The 17,323-nt window shown below is 54.0% G+C and overlaps 3 protein-coding genes across 8 annotated transcripts; 2 read left to right on the top strand and 1 right to left on the bottom strand.

Moving 5' to 3' along the window:
* Positions 1–3,505: 3,505 nt before the first annotated feature.
* Positions 3,506–9,762, top strand: CLIC1 (chloride intracellular channel 1). The gene is made up of 6 exons (XM_047734588.1): positions 3,506–3,757; positions 5,793–5,902; positions 6,093–6,218; positions 6,378–6,484; positions 7,636–7,817; positions 8,833–9,762. The coding sequence occupies exons 1-6, from the start codon at positions 3,719–3,721 to the stop codon at positions 8,992–8,994; spliced, it is 726 nt and encodes a 241-aa protein (XP_047590544.1). The 5' UTR covers positions 3,506–3,718; the 3' UTR covers positions 8,995–9,762.
* On the top strand, positions 9,621–12,800 carry DDAH2 (dimethylarginine dimethylaminohydrolase 2). Of its 2 annotated transcripts, none has more exons than XM_047734585.1 (7): positions 9,621–9,756; positions 10,598–10,960; positions 11,075–11,174; positions 11,301–11,374; positions 11,537–11,656; positions 12,155–12,304; positions 12,477–12,800. In XM_047734585.1, exons 2-7 carry the CDS (start codon positions 10,664–10,666, stop codon positions 12,591–12,593), a joined length of 858 nt encoding a protein of 285 aa, XP_047590541.1. In that variant the 5' UTR covers positions 9,621–9,756; positions 10,598–10,663; the 3' UTR covers positions 12,594–12,800. The 2 variants fall into 2 exon arrangements, with proteins under 2 accessions (XP_047590541.1, XP_047590543.1); XM_047734587.1 differs by having other exon boundaries at positions 9,627–9,756; positions 10,602–10,960.
* A 306-nt stretch (positions 12,801–13,106) lies between these two features.
* MPIG6B (megakaryocyte and platelet inhibitory receptor G6b) lies at positions 13,107–17,300 on the bottom strand. Of its 5 annotated transcripts, none has more exons than XM_047734591.1 (7): positions 17,237–17,300; positions 16,274–16,681; positions 15,712–16,059; positions 15,468–15,558; positions 15,078–15,118; positions 14,859–14,938; positions 13,107–14,729 (listed from the first exon to the last, which is right to left on the bottom strand). In XM_047734591.1, exons 2-7 carry the CDS (start codon positions 16,332–16,334, stop codon positions 14,625–14,627), a joined length of 726 nt encoding a protein of 241 aa, XP_047590547.1. In that variant the 5' UTR covers positions 16,335–16,681; positions 17,237–17,300; the 3' UTR covers positions 13,107–14,624. The 5 variants fall into 5 exon arrangements, with proteins under 5 accessions (XP_047590547.1, XP_047590545.1, XP_047590546.1 ...); XM_047734589.1 differs by having other exon boundaries at positions 16,956–17,251; XM_047734590.1 differs by having other exon boundaries at positions 17,046–17,251.
* Between the last annotated feature and the right edge of the window lie 23 nt (positions 17,301–17,323).

Here is a 17,323-nt window from a genome sequence, read left to right as displayed (position 1 = left end):
AATGGCCGTGGTTGGGGCGGCTGGACACTGATTGGCCTATTCGCATATGGGGCGGTGCCAGAACGTTCAAACTTCCCGCCCGTGGGGTTGCTTGGCATTCGAGCCTCTGGCCTTCCCGGTTTCTAGGCTTTGATTGACGCGAAGTAGAGCCTGTGAGAAAGTCGGAAGGGGAGCTCGAGTCAGAACCCGGAGAACTGGTCTAGGGGTGTTGAGGGGGGAGCTGGCTAGTTGCAGACTAGCAGACGCGAGTTGCATTTTTTTCTGGAGAGTGGAGATAAGCAACATTAATTAAGCCTATGCCAACAACTCTAAATTAATATTTGTACCCAGGAGGGACACCTGGGCGGCTCAGTTGGTTAAGCGTCTGCCCGCGGCTCAAGTCAGGATCCCAGGGTACTGGGATTGAGTCCTCCCCGCCGTGGCTCAGCAGGAAGCCTGCTTCTCCCTCTTCTGCCTGCTGCTACCCCTGGCTTGTGCTCTCTCTCTCTGACAAATAAATAAAATCTTAAAAAAATAAATTTGTACCAAGTTCATATTTGTGAAAGCTTAGGACAGTTCCTAGAAAACTAGTAAGAGCTACTAATATATCAAATAAGCAGAAATAAGTGAGACTCCTATTTTAGTCCTCCTTTGCCTATTTCCTTGATGCAGGGTATGACTCAGGAGGGCAATACTGTGCCCGACTTAAATTTTGGTCTTCCCAGAAGAGCGTAGAAGTGTTCAAATTACACAAAACTCCGGTGGAGAATAGACCTGAGAACACCTACACCCCTCACTGAGACATGTCTATACCCCTCCGCAGGTGCACACACCCACACCCCTAAAGAGAGAGGGGTGTCATTCACTCACCCAGCAACTATTTAGTGCCTACTCTGGACCAGGTGGCAGACTCAAAGTACTGAACATTAATTATGGGCTTCATGAAGCTTACCTTCTAGTGTGTGTGAGAAGAGAAGCAAGGAGATTATGAGGGGGACAGAAATAAATATATACTTTTAAAAATAGATCCCTTGGGGGCGCCTGGGTGGCTCAGTGGGTTAAAGCCTCTGCCTTCAGCTCAGGTCATGGTCCCAGGGTCCTGGGATAGAGGCCCGCATCGGGCTCTCAGCTCGGCAGGGAGCCTGCTTCCTCCTCTCTGTCTCTCTGCCTACTTGTGATCTCTCTCTCTCTGTCAAGTGAATAAATAAAATCTTTAAAAAATAAATAAATAAATAAATAAATAAATAATAAATAAAAATAGATCCCTTGGGATCCCTGAGTCAGTTAAGAGTCTGCTTTCAGCTCAGGTCATGATCTCAGGATCCTGGGACCAAGCCCCACATCAGGTTCCTTGCTCAGCGGGGAGCCTGCTTTTCCCCTCAGCCTGCTGCTCCCCTGCTTGTGCCCTCTCTCTCTGACAAATAAATAAATATGATCTTTTTGTAAAAAAAATTAAGTTAAATGAAAAATAAAACAAAATAATATCCCTTAAAATGCATCCTTCTCTCCAGCTTTGTCCTAGGTACCCTGAGATGGGGAGATCCCATCCAGGAGGTGAGAGAAAATGGTGGGTTAACCCACTTCTACCACGAAAGGACTGGAAAATCCCCTCCAGCAAGGAAGGTAGGGGAGGGAGTTAAGGACTAGGTTAATGGTTACCCCTGGCAAATTGTTGAGCAATGGAGCTATGGAAACCTGGGAGAGATGTCACAACTCTAAGGCGTGTCAGGGAGGGACACACCTTCCAATCTGGGGTGAAAAGAGATTAGAGACTGGTTTACCAAGCCAGGGAAGGCAAGGGAGTGAAATAAAAAGCCACGCTTTGAAAGAAAGGTTAGATACTGAGATAGGAGAAAAGCAGGGGTAAGGAGGTGAGACCAGAGGGAAACGTCTCTGATGGAGGATTTGGGGGCGCAGCCCAGGGGGCATTGCTGGATAGTACCAGGAGAGGGCAGCATTACCTGTCATCTGGGAAATGAAGGAGAAATACCTTGTGGGTAGCCATGCCAGCCACCCAAAGTCAATATTGATGATCAAACCAGCTCTAGCCATAAAGCCGTAGGACAGAAAGAGGCAGGAAAGAAGCTGCCAAAACCTGTTTGGGCTCAGGCCTGGCGCCATTTGCCTGAGGCATCTCCCACAAGGGAGATCTTTGTGGGGCAGATTCTCTGATAGACATTAATGGGCTGGAACAGAAGAGGGTCCTGAGTAGGGGTGTTTTGACCTCCTTTCCTCATGAGGAAGGGATCTGTGTGCAGAATCTGAGGATCACCCATGGAGGAGACCCTCCCCCTCAACACACACATTCATGAAATCATCCTACAACCTTACAGGATCTTACAATTCAAGGGAACAAACACAATATATCTTCTCACTGGGGAGGAGAGAGATAGGCCTTCCCCCAGGGAGGCGAAAACCCACAGAAGAGGAAGCAGGAGAGGAAACCACTAACTGCTGGTTTCCAGCAGCACAACTCTCACTCCACCCCAGTCCTCCTCGAAGTCTCCTTTTCTTTCAGTGTCAAGTCCTGTTTTGCTCCTCTACGTCCTTACACTTCCACTGTGTTTTTCTGTAACTGTAGGTCTGTTAGACAACAGGTGGTGAGAAAGAAAGAGAAGGTAGGGTAGGGTAGGAGAGAGATTCAAGATACGGAGGCCGGAATGTTTCCAGTTTGGAGGACATATTTTTAAGCCGTTTTTCAGTAGCTCATAAAGAATTTGACAGAACCTCCAAAAATCAAGTTACTCTTCCTCTACCTCCCTACCTATTTGTGTCCCCAAGGACTCCACTTACATTATGCCATCTGATCTTTGCTTAAGACCAGCTACCATCCCCTCCAGGATCAGTGCAACTCTATTCTAGGGCCAGAATAACCCCACTCTCCACCCGCCCCCATTCTCTCATCTTCAACATATCAGTGAGAAAAGGGCAAGGGGCACAGGAAGGGGCCCCCACAATGGGGGCAGAAGTGGAAGCATTTAAGCTGACTAGGCTACTGAGGAGGAGCTGACCTCCCCCAGAGATGAGTCCCTTTGGCTCAGCTTCTTGTTTCCCTAGCAGGAGGCTTGGATGTCTCCCCTCCTATCACCTCCCCTTCCTTTCACCACTCTCTTCCCCCAATCTCAGTGTCTACTTCCAAGTCGGTCCTGCTGGAGTCTGGAAGAAATGTGGGAAAAGGAATAAACGACCACCTTCACATTCTAAAGTTCCCCCCGGGACCTCATGGGCTTGACCAAGCTGTTGGGGTCGTTTCTTGTGTGAGGGTGGAGTGGGAGTGTCCTCTGATTGAGACAGCAGGGAAACTGAGGCAGAAAAAAAAATCCTGTGTTCCAGGAGACGGGTGGAGAAACAAGGAGGTTCCCAGGATTCCCTCCTCCTTAAAACCCCCATCCCTTATCCTCTAGGAGACCTGAGGCTCCCCCTCCGGACCCACTGCCTAGATCGTCGAGTCCCGCCCCCTCCTGTCCCCTCCCCAGGTTCAGGGCGGGGCCGGTCGGTGAGTCAGCTGCTCCCTGATCTAGCCCGGGAGGGGATAGAGCTGGAGGGGCGGGGTGTGGGGTACGCTGGGCTGGTGGGGAAGCCGGGTCCTGTGTGAGCGGGTCTCTTCGGGCTTGTGTGGCGCAGAAGGGACAGCCCTAAGTCTGGGGGAGAGAATCCCTGCCCGTGAGACCCGCCTTCCCCGGCCCGAGCCCCTCCCAGTTCCCCCAGCGACAGCCGCTTCCTGGTCCCCGTCGCAACCATGGCTGAAGAACAACCCCAGGTTGAATTGTTCGTGAAGGTAGGAACACCTTCTCGCTCCTAGGCCGGCCTCCCCATTCTTGGAAGGCAACTCTCACCTTGACCCAACTCCAGTCTTGACTCCCCAATCCCTTCTCTCCTTGACCCCCACCCAACCCCACGTGCAGTCTTTAGTGTGCGCGCGTTGTTGGGGGTGGCCTCCGGAGGGGAAGACCGTTGTTGTGAGTGCGGGTAATGAGAATTCTGTGCTCGACCCTGAAAAGTTTGTGGAAGTGCAAGTTTCAGCAGCCTAAAGGGCCGGAAGGTAGAGAAGAGGTCCCAGGAGTTGAGACTATTCACGGGGGTTGGGGGCGGGGGACAAGCTGATGGAAAGTAGGGAGAGAAGGGGGCAGTGGGACTCAACAGGGTTTGGGAGGTTCAGAGGGAAACATCAGGACATGTGGTCGTAAGAGAAGACCAGAGTGAGGGGTGTCTTTGGAGAGACTTGAAGGAGTGAGTGAGTTAGTGAGAGAGAGTGCGTGTGTGTGGCAGGGCAGGTTTCAAGGAAGAGGGTGTGGCGAGGAGGGCTGAAAGGAGGTCCCCGGCGGAGGACTGGTGGGGTGGAAGGAGATGGAGAATGGCAGTGCAACCCGAGGAAGGGTGGGCCCTGAAGGTACCCCGGGACTTGGAGAAGCGAGAGAAAGTGAAGTGACCATATGGGAGTTTAGCTGGGGCTACCAGGGGAATAGGTGGGGAGAGGGATCAGAAGGAGGAAGAGAACTGGGTTAGGGTGTTTACAGTTTGGGGGTTTTAGAAACAGGAGAAAGAGAGTCGCCCAGCTCTGTCCTCTCTCAGTGGGTGTGGATGAGGAACGGTGGTCCTTTGGCCTTTGGAGATGAAAGCGCAGACATCGGACTAGCGGACTTCACTCTCTCTGCTCTGCTCCCCTCCCCACTGCTGGGGCATTCTTACCCAATCCCGGACCTCATCTCTGCACCTCCCTCTCCGTCTGTGCCTCCTTGTTTGCACATTCTCCCCACCCTTCACTTTCCTGCCGCCTTTCTCTCCACTTCCCCCCTTTGTTCGTCCTTCTTTGTGCATTCCTGCTGCTTTTTCCCTCCTTGCTGCTTGGGGCTTCTGGGGAAGCCATTCCTTCTCCCTGTGCCCAGCCGCGGCTGGGTCCGCCCCCCTTAGGTGTGGTCCCCACCTCACTCACACTCGCCTCAAGGGCTATTTTTATTCGTGGGTGAGGCTGCCCTACAGAGTCTGGCCTTGGGTCCAGTGTGAGGAGAGTCATCTGGAGCCGGGGCCATGTGTTGGGAGACCCCGCAAGTAGTGTGTGGGGAAGAGGAAGGTGGCCCTCCGCTGCCCAGGCCTCAGCCTCACAGGTCCCTGCCCCCACTCCTTGCCAGGAAGGAAGCCGCTGAGGCAGAGACAGTGTGAGATGAATCACTCTCAGCCCAGGGGGAGGTCCCTTGGGGGATGAGGTCACCACTTGCCAATTAGAGGGCAGCCCCCCTCTGCAAAGCCCTCTACATCTTTAGAGGCTCTGGGCCCCTTGACTCCCCACCCAGCTGCCAGGAGGAGGGTGGAGGTATAGAGAACCAGAACTCTGGCTTCCAAACCCCATGGTACCTTGCCCATTCTCAGGCTCTACTCCATTCAGGAATCCAGGAATCCAGGCCTCTAGCCTACAACCCTGGCCTCACCAAAGTCCCTCTCTAGGGATTTGGGAGAGTTAAATACGCTTTTGTATGTAAAGTGCTTAGGATAGCAGGTAACACTGTCTTCCCTCTCTAGGGTCCAGATCCTCCCGAGTTCTCCCAAACGCAATCCCTCTGCTTACCTCCCAGCTGTCCTGAACTCTGTGGGGAACCAGAAGCTGACCTTTGCAGAAAACTTCCCCGCTAATCTGCCCTTAGGTTTACTCCGCCTCCAGAGTGGAGAGCCCATGTCTGGGGAGAGCTGTTAGCCCTGAGACTGTGTGTCATGATTAGGCAGAAAACGGTGTGATCTGGGAGGGGGGGTGAGCAGAGAATGGCCTGTGGTAGGTGGAGTATACCAGGCCTAACCTTGGGGTGGGGGTTACTTTTCAGGCTGGCAGTGATGGGGCCAAGATTGGGAACTGCCCCTTCTCCCAGAGACTGTTCATGGTGCTCTGGCTCAAGGGAGTCACCTTCAACGTCACCACTGTTGACACCAAGAGGTGGGCCAATTTCTGTTCCTCTAACACCCCGTTTGCGTGCGCGCTCACCCATCCTAGTCCTTTCATCCTGTGGCTTTCCCCCTGCCCCCGCCCTCCACCCAGAGCTCCTTTTTCTTTCCACATGCTTCAGCTCCCCTTTCTGATTCTCCCCGACCCCATTTTCCTGTCCTGATGCCTGGCCTGTTCTCAGGAGGACGGAGACAGTGCAGAAGCTGTGTCCAGGAGGGCAGCTCCCATTCCTGCTGTACGGCACGGAAGTGCACACAGACACCAACAAGATTGAAGAGTTCCTAGAGGCGGTTCTTTGCCCTCCCAGGTACAGGGACACTTGGAAAGGAAGGGTTGGGTAGCTGGGAGATTCTAGGGAAGAGGGAGGTGGAAGAAATGGAAAACCAAAATGGTGGGGGGCCGGAGCACGGGAGCTAAGGCTCCTCCCCGGAAGATAGCGTCTCCTGTTTCTCCTACTGGCTTTCAGGTACCCCAAGCTGGCAGCTCTGAACCCTGAGTCCAACACGGCGGGGCTGGACATATTTGCCAAATTCTCTGCTTACATCAAGAATTCAAACCCAGCACTCAATGATAGTGAGTCTCAAGGGTTGGAGGCCAGGGTGCTAGGAGGAATGGAGAAGATCCAGGGATTGGGAGGCATTAGGGGCACCTGGAAATTCCGATATTGGGGAGATGGAGCAGATGGTGGCAAACCCTCACTGCCTCCCACCCCAGCCCCCTTATTTTTGTTTAAACTCAATATTTCCTTGCATTTTCATTGCCTTTGACTTTAAGTTTCTCTTTGTCTGTCACCTAGCCTCTCATGTACCACTGTGTTAGTTGGGTTGGCTACTGGCCTGTTTCATGGCAGAAGAGGGTTGTGCTTAAAAACAGTGACTCTTTGGGCACCTGGGTGGCTCAGTTGGTTGGGTGTCTGCCTTTAGCTCAGGTCACTGTCTTGGGGTCATGGGATCCCTGCTTGGTGGGGAGACTGCTTCTCCTTTTCCCTCCGGCTCATGCTCTTTTTCTCAAATAAATAAATCTTTAAAAAAGGGGGGTGGGGCGCCTGGGTGGCTCAGTGGGTTAAAGCCTCTGCCTTCAGCTCAGGTCATGATCCCAGGGTCCTGGGATGGAGCCCTACATTGGGGCTCTTTGCTCAGCAGGGAGGCTGCTTCCTCCTCTCTCTCTGCCTGCCTCTCTGCCTACTTGTGATCTCTGTCTGTCAAATAAATACATAAAATCTTAAAAGGGGGGGCACCTGGATGGCTAAGTCTGTTAAGGGTCTGCCTTCGGGTCAGGTCATGATCCCAGAGTCCTGGAATCTGCCCCACATCCCATCTGGCTCCCTGCTCAGCAGGAGTCTGTTCCTCTCTCTCCCTCTCCCCGGTGCTCTCTCTCTGTCAAATAAATAAAATCTTAAAAACAACAGCAACAACAATGACTCTAGATCCAGACAGCCTACACCTTCCCTAGCTAGATTAAACCCTACTAGCTGGGTGAATTTGGGCAGTTCATTTAATTTCTCTGTAAATCCATTTCCAGATCCATAAAATGAGGCTAACAATGCCTGTTTCATGGGTTGATGTGAGAATTAAGAGTTTTTGTGCGTAAAGTGCTTAAAATAACACATGGAAAATGAACTACATTCATGTCAGATACTATTATTTGGACTGGCTCCACTCCCCAGGCCCTCCTGGACTATGTTGCTCTCCTGATGTTCTTACCAATTCCCCTTTCTTGCACAGATCTGGAGAAGGGGCTCCTGAAAGCCCTGAAAGTTTTAGACAATTACTTGACATCCCCCCTCCCAGAAGAAGTGGATGAGACCAGTGCTGAGGATGAGGGCATCTCTCAGAGGAAGTTTCTGGATGGCAATGAGCTCACTCTTGCTGACTGCAACCTGTTGCCAAAGCTCCACATAGTACAGGTGGGTGGTCATTGTATGAGTAGAGGGTGGCCTCTGGGATGGCTCTTGAAGAAGCTCCCACACAGGTTCCCTATGACAATGACTCCAAAGGTGATTTCTTTCTTAGGATGGTTTCCATGGATTGCCATCAATAGCAGACACACCCCATTCCTTCTCACCAGTCATTGCTTCAAGGCTGTTGCTTTAGAGAATTAACATTCGGTGATACAGGCTGTGGGTGCAGACTGGCCGGGAGTAACATATCCCAATGTTGTTGTCAAGAGTGCTCTTCCTGTCTCTATCGCTGCCAAATCCCCACATCACACAAAGCAGGCTTTTCCTAAAATCAGAGCTTTAACTCTTTATAGCATTGGTCTCCATTCTGTCTTGTGATGAAAGATGAAAACTGCTGGTTCCCATGTTTTTGACTCAGCCTCAAAGCTATGGTTTAGTTTGTGAAACATGGGCCTAATGTCAGTCTGCACAGACCTCTGTATTGAACATCTGTGTACTAAGCACTGAAAGACAATAAAGATGGATGACTGACGATTGGTCCTTGCCCTCAAAGGATTTGAAATCTAGCCAGGAAGATAGAACAGTCACATGAAAGTTAAGTAACAAAACATGATTAAAAGCCAAATGAAAAATAGGGACAAAAGTCACTGTGGAAATTCAAGTGGAGAATTTTCTGTGTGAATTACATCTCAGTAAAATCAAGAAGAGAGCAATAGCACCATGGAACGGGGTGGTCTGAAAAGGAGCTGGTTAAAAATGGCCAGGATTTCAGTGAGTGGAGAGGAAGGGTGAAGACAGAAGATCGTGAGTTAAGAAAGCCAGTTGGATGATTCATATAGGAGAGAAGAATCACAGGAAGAGAAGCCAGATAGCAGGGGTTCTTGAATGCCTGGTCAGGAAGGCTAGATTTCATCCTGGAAGTCTTGGGAGAAGGGAAAGACCCAAGAGCCTAGCCGCCAGGGCTGCTCCCCTGAGGCTGACATGTTGATCCCATTGATCCCTCTCCTCTCCCCACCCCCAGGTGGTATGTAAGAAGTACAGGGGATTCTCCATCCCAGAGGTGTTCCGAGGAGTCCATCGGTACCTGCGCAATGCCTATGCTCGGGAAGAGTTTGCCTCCACCTGTCCAGATGATGAGGAGATCGAGCTGGCTTACGAGCAAGTGGCCAAGGCCCTCAAATAAGTGCTTTCTGAGGCTCCGTCTCCCTCTGCACAAAGGCAGCAGCTGGTTTCCACGTGGCTATCCAAGGGACACACTCCAAAACAGCCAGTGGGCAGAGAATCCTGGAGCACTTGTGCAGGGCTGGCTGGGGGGCTGAAGGGAAAGATGGGGAATCTAGGTAAGATTTTTATTGTGGGGTGGTGCGGGTAGGACAATGTATTTCAGTAATAAAATACAGAATGAAAATAAAGTGTCGTTTTACACAAAGGGGTCTTGAGTGTGGCTAACACGGGAATGAGAGGTGGGTCAGTGACCTTGAGCTCAAGGCAGAAGCGAGGAAATTAGGAGAGGGGTATTGGTGGTCAGGCTTCCATTCTTCGTGCCGGTCCACCGTAACGCTGTCTTGTGGTCCATGTCGCGTTTGCAGCCCAGCCGCCGGGGCCAGCCAGATCTGGGTGGGCCTGGGCAACACTCACGGGGCGGGGCCAAGTTCTGAGGAGGGGAGCGAAGTCCCCCTGGAGTGGGCGCGGCGTAGCAGGGCGGAATGGGCGTGGTCTCTAGGAGCCCCGCCCCGTCCCGCTTAGACAATGCCCGGGAGCCGCCAGACCGTCGCGCCCCCGCCCCACCGTAGTCCTTGAGCTCGCCTACCCAGGGACCCCTCAAAAGCAAAGAGCTCCAGTCCCCGAGGCTTGAAGACTAGGACTCCCTTCTCCAACTCTGTCCTCAGGGGGGTGGGGCCCCAGCCAAGATCACAGAACGCAGGAGTCGGGGTGGCAACTGGAGGTAAGTCTAGGGGTTGGAGATGTCCTCTGGACCGTGCGCGGGTTGAAGCTTGAGGATGCCGGGTCCGTGCCTGCAACGGACAGAGTGCAGGAGGCCGAAATTTGGGTGCGGAGCTGAGCGGGGTAGACTTTGGGGAAGATGGACCAGGAGACGGGGTCCTGGAGCCGGGAGTGGCAGCCGCTCCCTGGGACCACGCCCCCGGTTTCCCCGCCCCTTGGATTTCGTTTTAGACCTCTCCCAGTCCTTGGGGACTCGGTCTGGTTTATACTGGGTCGCGCTAGGGGCAGCGGGACCGGCCCGGGTGGAGGGAGATTTAACTCCTTAGATTCTAATTTCTCCCTCGTTACCCCTCTTTTCTTTTCTCGTTTGGGCATTCAGGACTTCCATCTTCCAGGCCTTGACTCTCTCCCCAGCTGCCTCCTCCTGTCCCATAACCCCTTTGGGTCCCTCGCCGCACTTCGGGTCCCAATGGCAGCGAGCAGCTGAGGGTTAAGGGGGCGGGACCGTTGCATTTTTGGGGAGTGAGCGCATCCTAGCGGCTGCCAAGAGGGGCGCCTAGCAGGGACCTCGCAAAGCCCCCTAACTGGGGCAACAGGTGTTGTGAAAATTAGGGGTCCGGGTCTTGTTCCTCGGACTCCTTCCAAAGAAGCAGACCAGACCCAGAAGGGTGCGGGGTGGAATGGGGTCGGCAGGAGAGGAAGGTCTGGAGGGGGTGGGGCGAAGTGGGAGGGGCGCCCGGAGATGGCAGAAGGAAGACCCGGGCGCTCTTAACCACCCCCCTACGCCCTTCTGTGCCTGTCTCTTTCTCTGCCAACCCCACTCCCCTTTTCTCTTATCCCAGACAGGTGAAGTAAAAAGAGAAAACTAAGAAATCAGCGCGGCTGGAGGGGGAGACTGTGTGGATGGGATGGGGACGCCAGGAGAGGGGCTGGGCCGCTGCTCCCATGCCCTGATCCGGGGGGTCCCGGAGAGCCTGGCTTCGGGGGAGGGTGCGGGGGCTGGCCTCCCGGCTCTGGACCTAGCTAAAGCTCAGAGGGAGCACGGGGTGCTGGGGGGTAAACTGAGGCAGCGGTTGGGGCTGCAGCTGCTAGAACTGCCTCCTGAAGAGTCGCTGCCGCTGGGACCGCTCCTCGGTGACACCGCCGTGATCCAAGGGGACACGGCCCTAATTACGCGTCCCTGGAGCCCCTCCCGCAGACCGGAGGTGAGCGCCGCGGCGCGGTTTGGGGGGTAAGGGGAAAGGAGTAGCTGGACGTGCGGGGCTTTAAGAGTTATGGTTGGGAATGTCTCTGCCCCGCGCCCTCTTTCCTGCCCTAAGGTCGATGGAGTCCGCAAAGCCCTTCAGGACCTTGGGCTCCGGATTGTGGAGATGGGGGATGAGAACGCGACGTTGGATGGCACTGATGTTCTCTTTACGGGTGAGGCTGAGGTGCCTACATCCCTGGGCTTTGCATTGGGAAGCAGAGCTGGGGAGACTAGGCCATTTTGGGCCTTGTTTCCAACTCACTCTGGCTCTCAAACCTCCGCGGCCTCCCTGGGCTCAGGTCGGGAGTTTTTCGTAGGCCTCTCCAAGTGGACCAATCACCGAGGAGCTGAGATCGTGGCAGACACGTTCCGAGTGAGGAGCGGGACCAGCTTCTTGCTGGGGAAGCGGGGAGCGGATTGGGTGGGAGGGGCGCACGGAGGGGGCGCGGAGTAGAAAGGAGCCCAGAGCAACCTGTGTTTGAGGGAATCCCCCATCCCTCCCGCGTCCCTGAATAATTTCTTTTGCTGCCCCTAGGACTTCGCTGTCTCCACAGTGCCGGTCTCGAGCTCCTCCCACCTGCGCGGCCTTTGCGGCATGGGGGGACCCCGCACGGTCGTGGCTGGTAGCAGCGAGGCTGCTCAAAAGGCTGTCAGGGTGAGGAGGGTGGGGCCAACAAAAGTGGGCGTGGCTCTTGGCCCTTAAGGCTGAAAGCCGGGAGGTTCAGAGACTTAATTCCAACCCCCGCCCTCATGGAACTGTCCATCTGGTATGAAAACACGTCAGAAAGCAAGAAGTTACTATGGCAGGACAGGAAACACAGTCAATTAACATCGTCTTCCCGAGTTTCAAGAAACTTCTCAAATGTGGCATCTAAGCAATGAGGAAGGATGGATGACATGGACTGGTGGGGGCTGGAGAAGGGGAGAAGAGGGCTGCAGGTAGTAAGAACTGCATGTGGGTCTGAGGTGGAACTTAACAAAAGTCACTAAAATGCTTAGAACAGTGCCTGACACATACTAAGGGCAAGTACTTGCTATCATTATCATGCAACAAATGTAACTGTGTTCCCAGCCCTTAGTGGTGGTAGGGCCACCAGACTCAGTTGTGGGGAGGCTCAGAGACTTGACCACTTCCTCTTTTTCCCTTCCTCAGGCGATGGCAGTGTTGACAGACCACCCCTATGCGTCCCTGACTCTCCCAGATGATGCAGCTGCTGACTGTCTCTTTTTGCGACCTGGGCTGCCTGGTGTGCCCCCTTTTGTCCTGCACCGTGGAGGCGGGGACCTGCCCAATAGCCAGGAGGTGAGAGGAGGCAAGAGCTCCACTACTAACAACAACCAGAGGAAGGAGTCTCGAGCCTTCCTAGTGGGACAAAGAAGGGGTACCTTCTCTAGAAGCATGGCCGGCTCCAAGAAGGGCCTGGCTGTGGCCTCAGAGTCTTACTCCCCTCTCCCATTTCGTGTTCTTCCTGCAGGCATTGCAGAAGCTCTCTGATGTCACCCTGGTACCTGTGTCCTGCTCAGAACTGGAGAAGGCAGGCGCCGGGCTCAGCTCCCTCTGCCTGGTGCTCAGCACGCGTCCCCACAGCTGAGCTCCTGGCCTTAGGGTTCTGGCTGGCCAATGTTTGGGCAGCATAGGGAGTAGAAGCGGAAGGAGGCTTAGATAGAGGACGGTGAATAGGTATAGTAGTGGGGAGAGGGCCCCAAGATGGGGGGGGAGGGCTTAGTGTGGGAAAAATGATAGAGTCCACTGGGTGAGTCCTCTTCCACAGAACTAATAAAACAGAACTGACCTTTTAGACTGGGCTGTGGCTGGTGTCTTAACTGGGATAGGGGCAGGGCTGAAATCTGAGGTTGAGGTTAGTCTTTCATTCATCAAACCCTCATTAGGCACTTACTGAGTCATTGCCCAGCCCTATTATAGGTGTTTGGGTGCAAGATGGACAGGATAGAATTTCTATTGTGGGGAGCATATGTGACATAGAGAAGAAAGAGTAGGGTGGATCACTCATTATCTAAATGTCAGATGATTCAGAAAGTGGTAGATTACCAACCCACCCCTAGTTGATAGAAAGGAAGAAGTAACGCTTCCAGGGACATTCATTTTCATTCACTCATTTACTGAGGCTTAGCAGTAATATAAAAAGGGTCAGTCTCCTGAGAGCAGGGAACTCACAGTACATTGAAACTGAAATACAGGTTGTGATGGAACAATTTACAGGGTGTGATTGCTAAGAGATAAATAAGGAGACTGCCTACAGCATCAAAATCAAAATGTATGCAGGGGTAGGCAAAGAGGGTCAGGAATGGCTTCCCAGAAATGACTACATTTCAGCTGAGTCTTGGGGATGAAGAATTATTAGGCAGGAAGGTAGTGGGGAGAAGGAAAAAAGGGTGATCCGGAAAGAAGGACTTGCCTGGCACAAAAATGTATTTGGAGGCTGGGGAGAATCTCTCCCAGGCTGCCAGGCTGTGCACATGTGGAGTACCAGAGACAAGTCTGGAAGGTAGGCAGAGTGCTGCCAGCACCTTGTACCCAAAGCCAAGGCCCATGGGTCCAAGAAAAGGTCCTGGAAAGACATCCTGGAACTCTGGAATACAGGTTGTGAGGAGGAGGTTTGCATTTGGGGAGGACCCCTCTGGCTTCAGGGAGGAGGGCAGGGGCAAGAGGATGAGGTGGGGCTATGAGTCAACCAGGGAGGAAATGAGGAGAGTATATTCAGGTGGCAGCCCTGGGCATGAAGAAGGGTATGGATTTCACAATGACATTAAAATAGAAAGACAGGACTTGGTTCGTTGTGTGGGAGTGAGCAGAACGAGGTCTGCATGACTCCCAGTTTCTGGCTTAGGCAACTGGTTGATCAAGAGAGACTACAGAGGAGGATGAAGTGAGTGACAGTGAGTTGGGTTTGGGATATGCTATGTGAAGAATGTCTATGGCTGACCAGGCAGGGCTGTCCCAGGGATAGATGGGAAATCTCATTACTTGAGATCTGAGCTGGAGAGAGTTCTGAGTGTTGTTTGCAGAGGTGAGGCTTGAGGACTGGCTGTGGATGCCAGATTCCCAGAAGAGAGGGAAGTCAGATAAAGGGACGAACCTAGAATGGTGGGGAATACCATGGGAATAGGGAGGAGGGCAGAGGAGTCCAAAGGGAAGATGCCAGCATTAAAGAAGGAAGTAACCAAAGACCAACTAAAAACTCTACTGGCGTGGCCATTAGGACATCACTGGCAACCTCATGGAGAGATGAGGAGCAGTGTGAGTGGAGTCAAGGAGAAGAAAAAGTGTAGGCCCCTGGTTCAAAGAGCTGGACTGTGCAGGGGAGGGAAGAGACAGGACAACTATCTAGGACTTGTTGATGTCTTAAGATAGGGAGACAGGGCTTCATCAGGTTTAGAGAGGGCACCAGTGGTGAAGAAGATGTGAAAGTTATAGGAGAGATGGGGTAACTGAAGGAGCAAGATCAGTGGCAGAGCAGAGAACCCAGGGCTCCTGACTCCCATACTAGTGCTCATTTCTGTCCCGTGGTGCATCCATTGCCAGGTGAGGGGCCGAGAAGGAGAGGGGAGCTGTGGAGAGCTGGGAACCTTCAGCTTGTGAGGTTTGAAATAAGGGCTTCCCTTCAAACTACAACCGCATAGATGGTCGAGGCATCAGCTGGGACCATGGGGGACAACCGGAGGGGCCTTCTGAGGGCCAGATGATCCAGGTCTGCGTAGAGCAGGCTCTGAAAGGTGAGGAGGAAGGCAGGAGAGTCTCAGAAGTCTGACTCGCTGGGGGATTCAGGTCTCTCTCTTTCTCAGTCCACTCTTCTCAGGGATTCGGTCCAACCCCCTTCCAATCGCCAGGCCCTTACCGCCTCCTGGTCCAGGTCCCCTGCAGTCTTGGGCTCCTTCTCCTTTACTGGCCTCTGGGGCTTGACTTTCGCGAGTGGATCTATATGAGGGGGAGTGGTGAACAGAGCTGAAAAATGGAGAGAAAGGGACCAACATTCTGCTTCCAGCAAGGGCTCAGACTCAGGAATTGAGAGGCGGGAAGTATGGGAGCAGTAGAAAAATGGGGTGGTTAGTCTCACCAAATCTGGGGAGTGGTCGAGGCGGGTGCGGGGGTGATCGTCTGTAACGGATGTATAAGTCTTTGAGAGCCACCAGTTTTATCTCGTCTTCCTCGGGGCCAACAGCAACCCAGCAACTCAAAGGCTCAGACCCGCAAAACAATTTAGGCTCCACCCCCACAGATAGTTCCGCCCACGCTCTGATCCAGCTCCGGCTCTAGCCTCCTTAGCCAGGGCTCCGCCTACCAGCCTGTGGCCTCGGCCCACGGGGTGACCTCCCTCCTCCGCCCCCTTCCTCTATAAACCACACGCCGGAGCTCTAGGTCTAGCTTCTGTCTGCGAAGGTTCTGGTCCTACTCCTCCCGCCTCCGGTCCCGACCCTTGTAACCAGGCCCCGCCCATTGTGCTCACCTGCGCCACCACCAGACCACGCCCAACGCCCCGACTCCGAGCACCAGCCCAGCGCCCAGCAGGGGGATCAGGAGCTGGGGATTCACGGACCCTGGGTGAACAGAGGACAGGGTGGTGACGGATACTAAGGTCAGGGGTGCGAGGACAGAGAACTAGATCTCCCGTGCAGGAAACCTCCCGCTAAGGCCTCTCTTCCTCCCGAGGGTGTGTGAGTGAAGTCCCAGGCGCAAAGGCCTGGACCTACCATGGGTAGACCCTGGTGCCCTGCAATCAGCCCCGTCCCCTAGCACGTGAAGCACTGTACGGCTTTCTTCTTCGTGGCGGCCCCTGCAGAAAAAGGTGCCTGAGTCCCCTGCGTTCAGGAGCAGCTCCAGCCGCCGGATACTGGGGTCCAGGGCACGTAGGCGACCAGCAAAGGGCTGGACTGGAGACACAGTAGGAGTCCCGCTCGAGGAGGCCCACAGGATTGGGCGGCGTCCTTTGGACAGGCCCTTGCAGGCAGGGAAGCTAGGCGCCCAGGCCCAGCGGATGGGATGCGAGACCCCTACGCAGGAGAAATTCACCCGGTCTCCGGGACGGCCGTCCAGTGAAGCTGGGGTTGGAGGGGACAGGGGTTAGGGCAAGTCCACAGGGCTAGACTAACCCCACTCCCGAACCCCATTCCCGTCTCCTCTCTCTCCCCTCTCTTCTGCGCTCCCGCCAGCCTGGATCATCCCCCACACATCAACCCTCCCCTCCCCAGCATCCCCCGCCCTTCAGTCTTTCCTCGCGCCTACTCCCAACTTTCCTGGGGGAAGATGGCTTACCCCCGGGGTCTCCCTGGGCCCTTGACAGCAGCAGCGGCAGTAGCTGCAGAACCAGAGCCATGGCTGGGATGTATGTGGTGGAGATAGGAGGCAAGTGGAGGAGACCAGAGGGAAACTCGGGAAGAGGGGGTTGGGGGGGCACGGGTTGGGGGCTCTGATAAGAGCGGGGCGGGGCTACCAGCCACCGGATCCCTCTGGGAGTCCTCGCTGGCTCGCTTTCAGCCCTCGGACAATACTCAGTTGAAAGTGGTGCTCTGCTGGTTATGGAAGCACTTTCCTGTACTTTAACTCCCCCGGGGTAGCGGTGCCCGGAGCATCCTGGCTGAGTTCAAATCCTGCCTGCCTTAGCCATCTACTAGCTGAGTGATGTGGGAGAGTCGTTCAACTTCTCTGGGCCTGTTCATTCATCTGTAAAACAGGGATAAAAAGCACCTACCTGGGGCGCCTGGGCGGCTCAGTCGTTAAGCGTCTGCCTTTGGCTCGGCTGTGATCCTGGGGTCCTGGGATCTAGCCCCACTTTGGGCTCTCCGCTCCGAGGAAAGCCTGCTTCTCCCTCTCCCACGCCCCCTGTTTGTGTTCCCTCTCACGCTGTGTCTCTGTCAAATAAATAAATAAAATCTTAAAAAAAAAAAAGCACCTACCTTCTAGAGTATTGAGAAATTTAAAAAAGTAATACACCTACAATGCCTAGAACAATGCTTGACACATAGGAGCACTGGATGCTCATCATTATTGTTACTACTGCAACTTCTTATTCTAGCTTCTCCTTCACCTCTCTGTGCCCACGCTGTCCCTCCTGGCCAATGGTGCCCCACCCAAACTGGCAGGTTTTGGTCTGGGAGACACTTTGGAACAGGCCACATGCCCCACACCCTGGACTTCATCGGCCCTCGCCCAGGCCAGGCCAAGCCCTGGTTTAGCCAGGGCAGGTTCCCAGAACCTTCTGAGGGCCTAAGGCAGCACCTCAGCAGGCAGCCCCAGCCTAGGTCCTTGCTGTTGTGACATCACAGAGGCCCTTGGTGACATCACGAATCTTTCATCTTTCATCCT

The sequence above is a fragment of the Lutra lutra genome, chromosome 6 (assembly GCF_902655055.1).
Source record: "Lutra lutra chromosome 6, mLutLut1.2, whole genome shotgun sequence".
NCBI classification, from domain to species: domain Eukaryota; kingdom Metazoa; phylum Chordata; class Mammalia; order Carnivora; family Mustelidae; genus Lutra; species Lutra lutra.
This window is presented reverse-complemented; position numbering and strand designations above follow the sequence as displayed.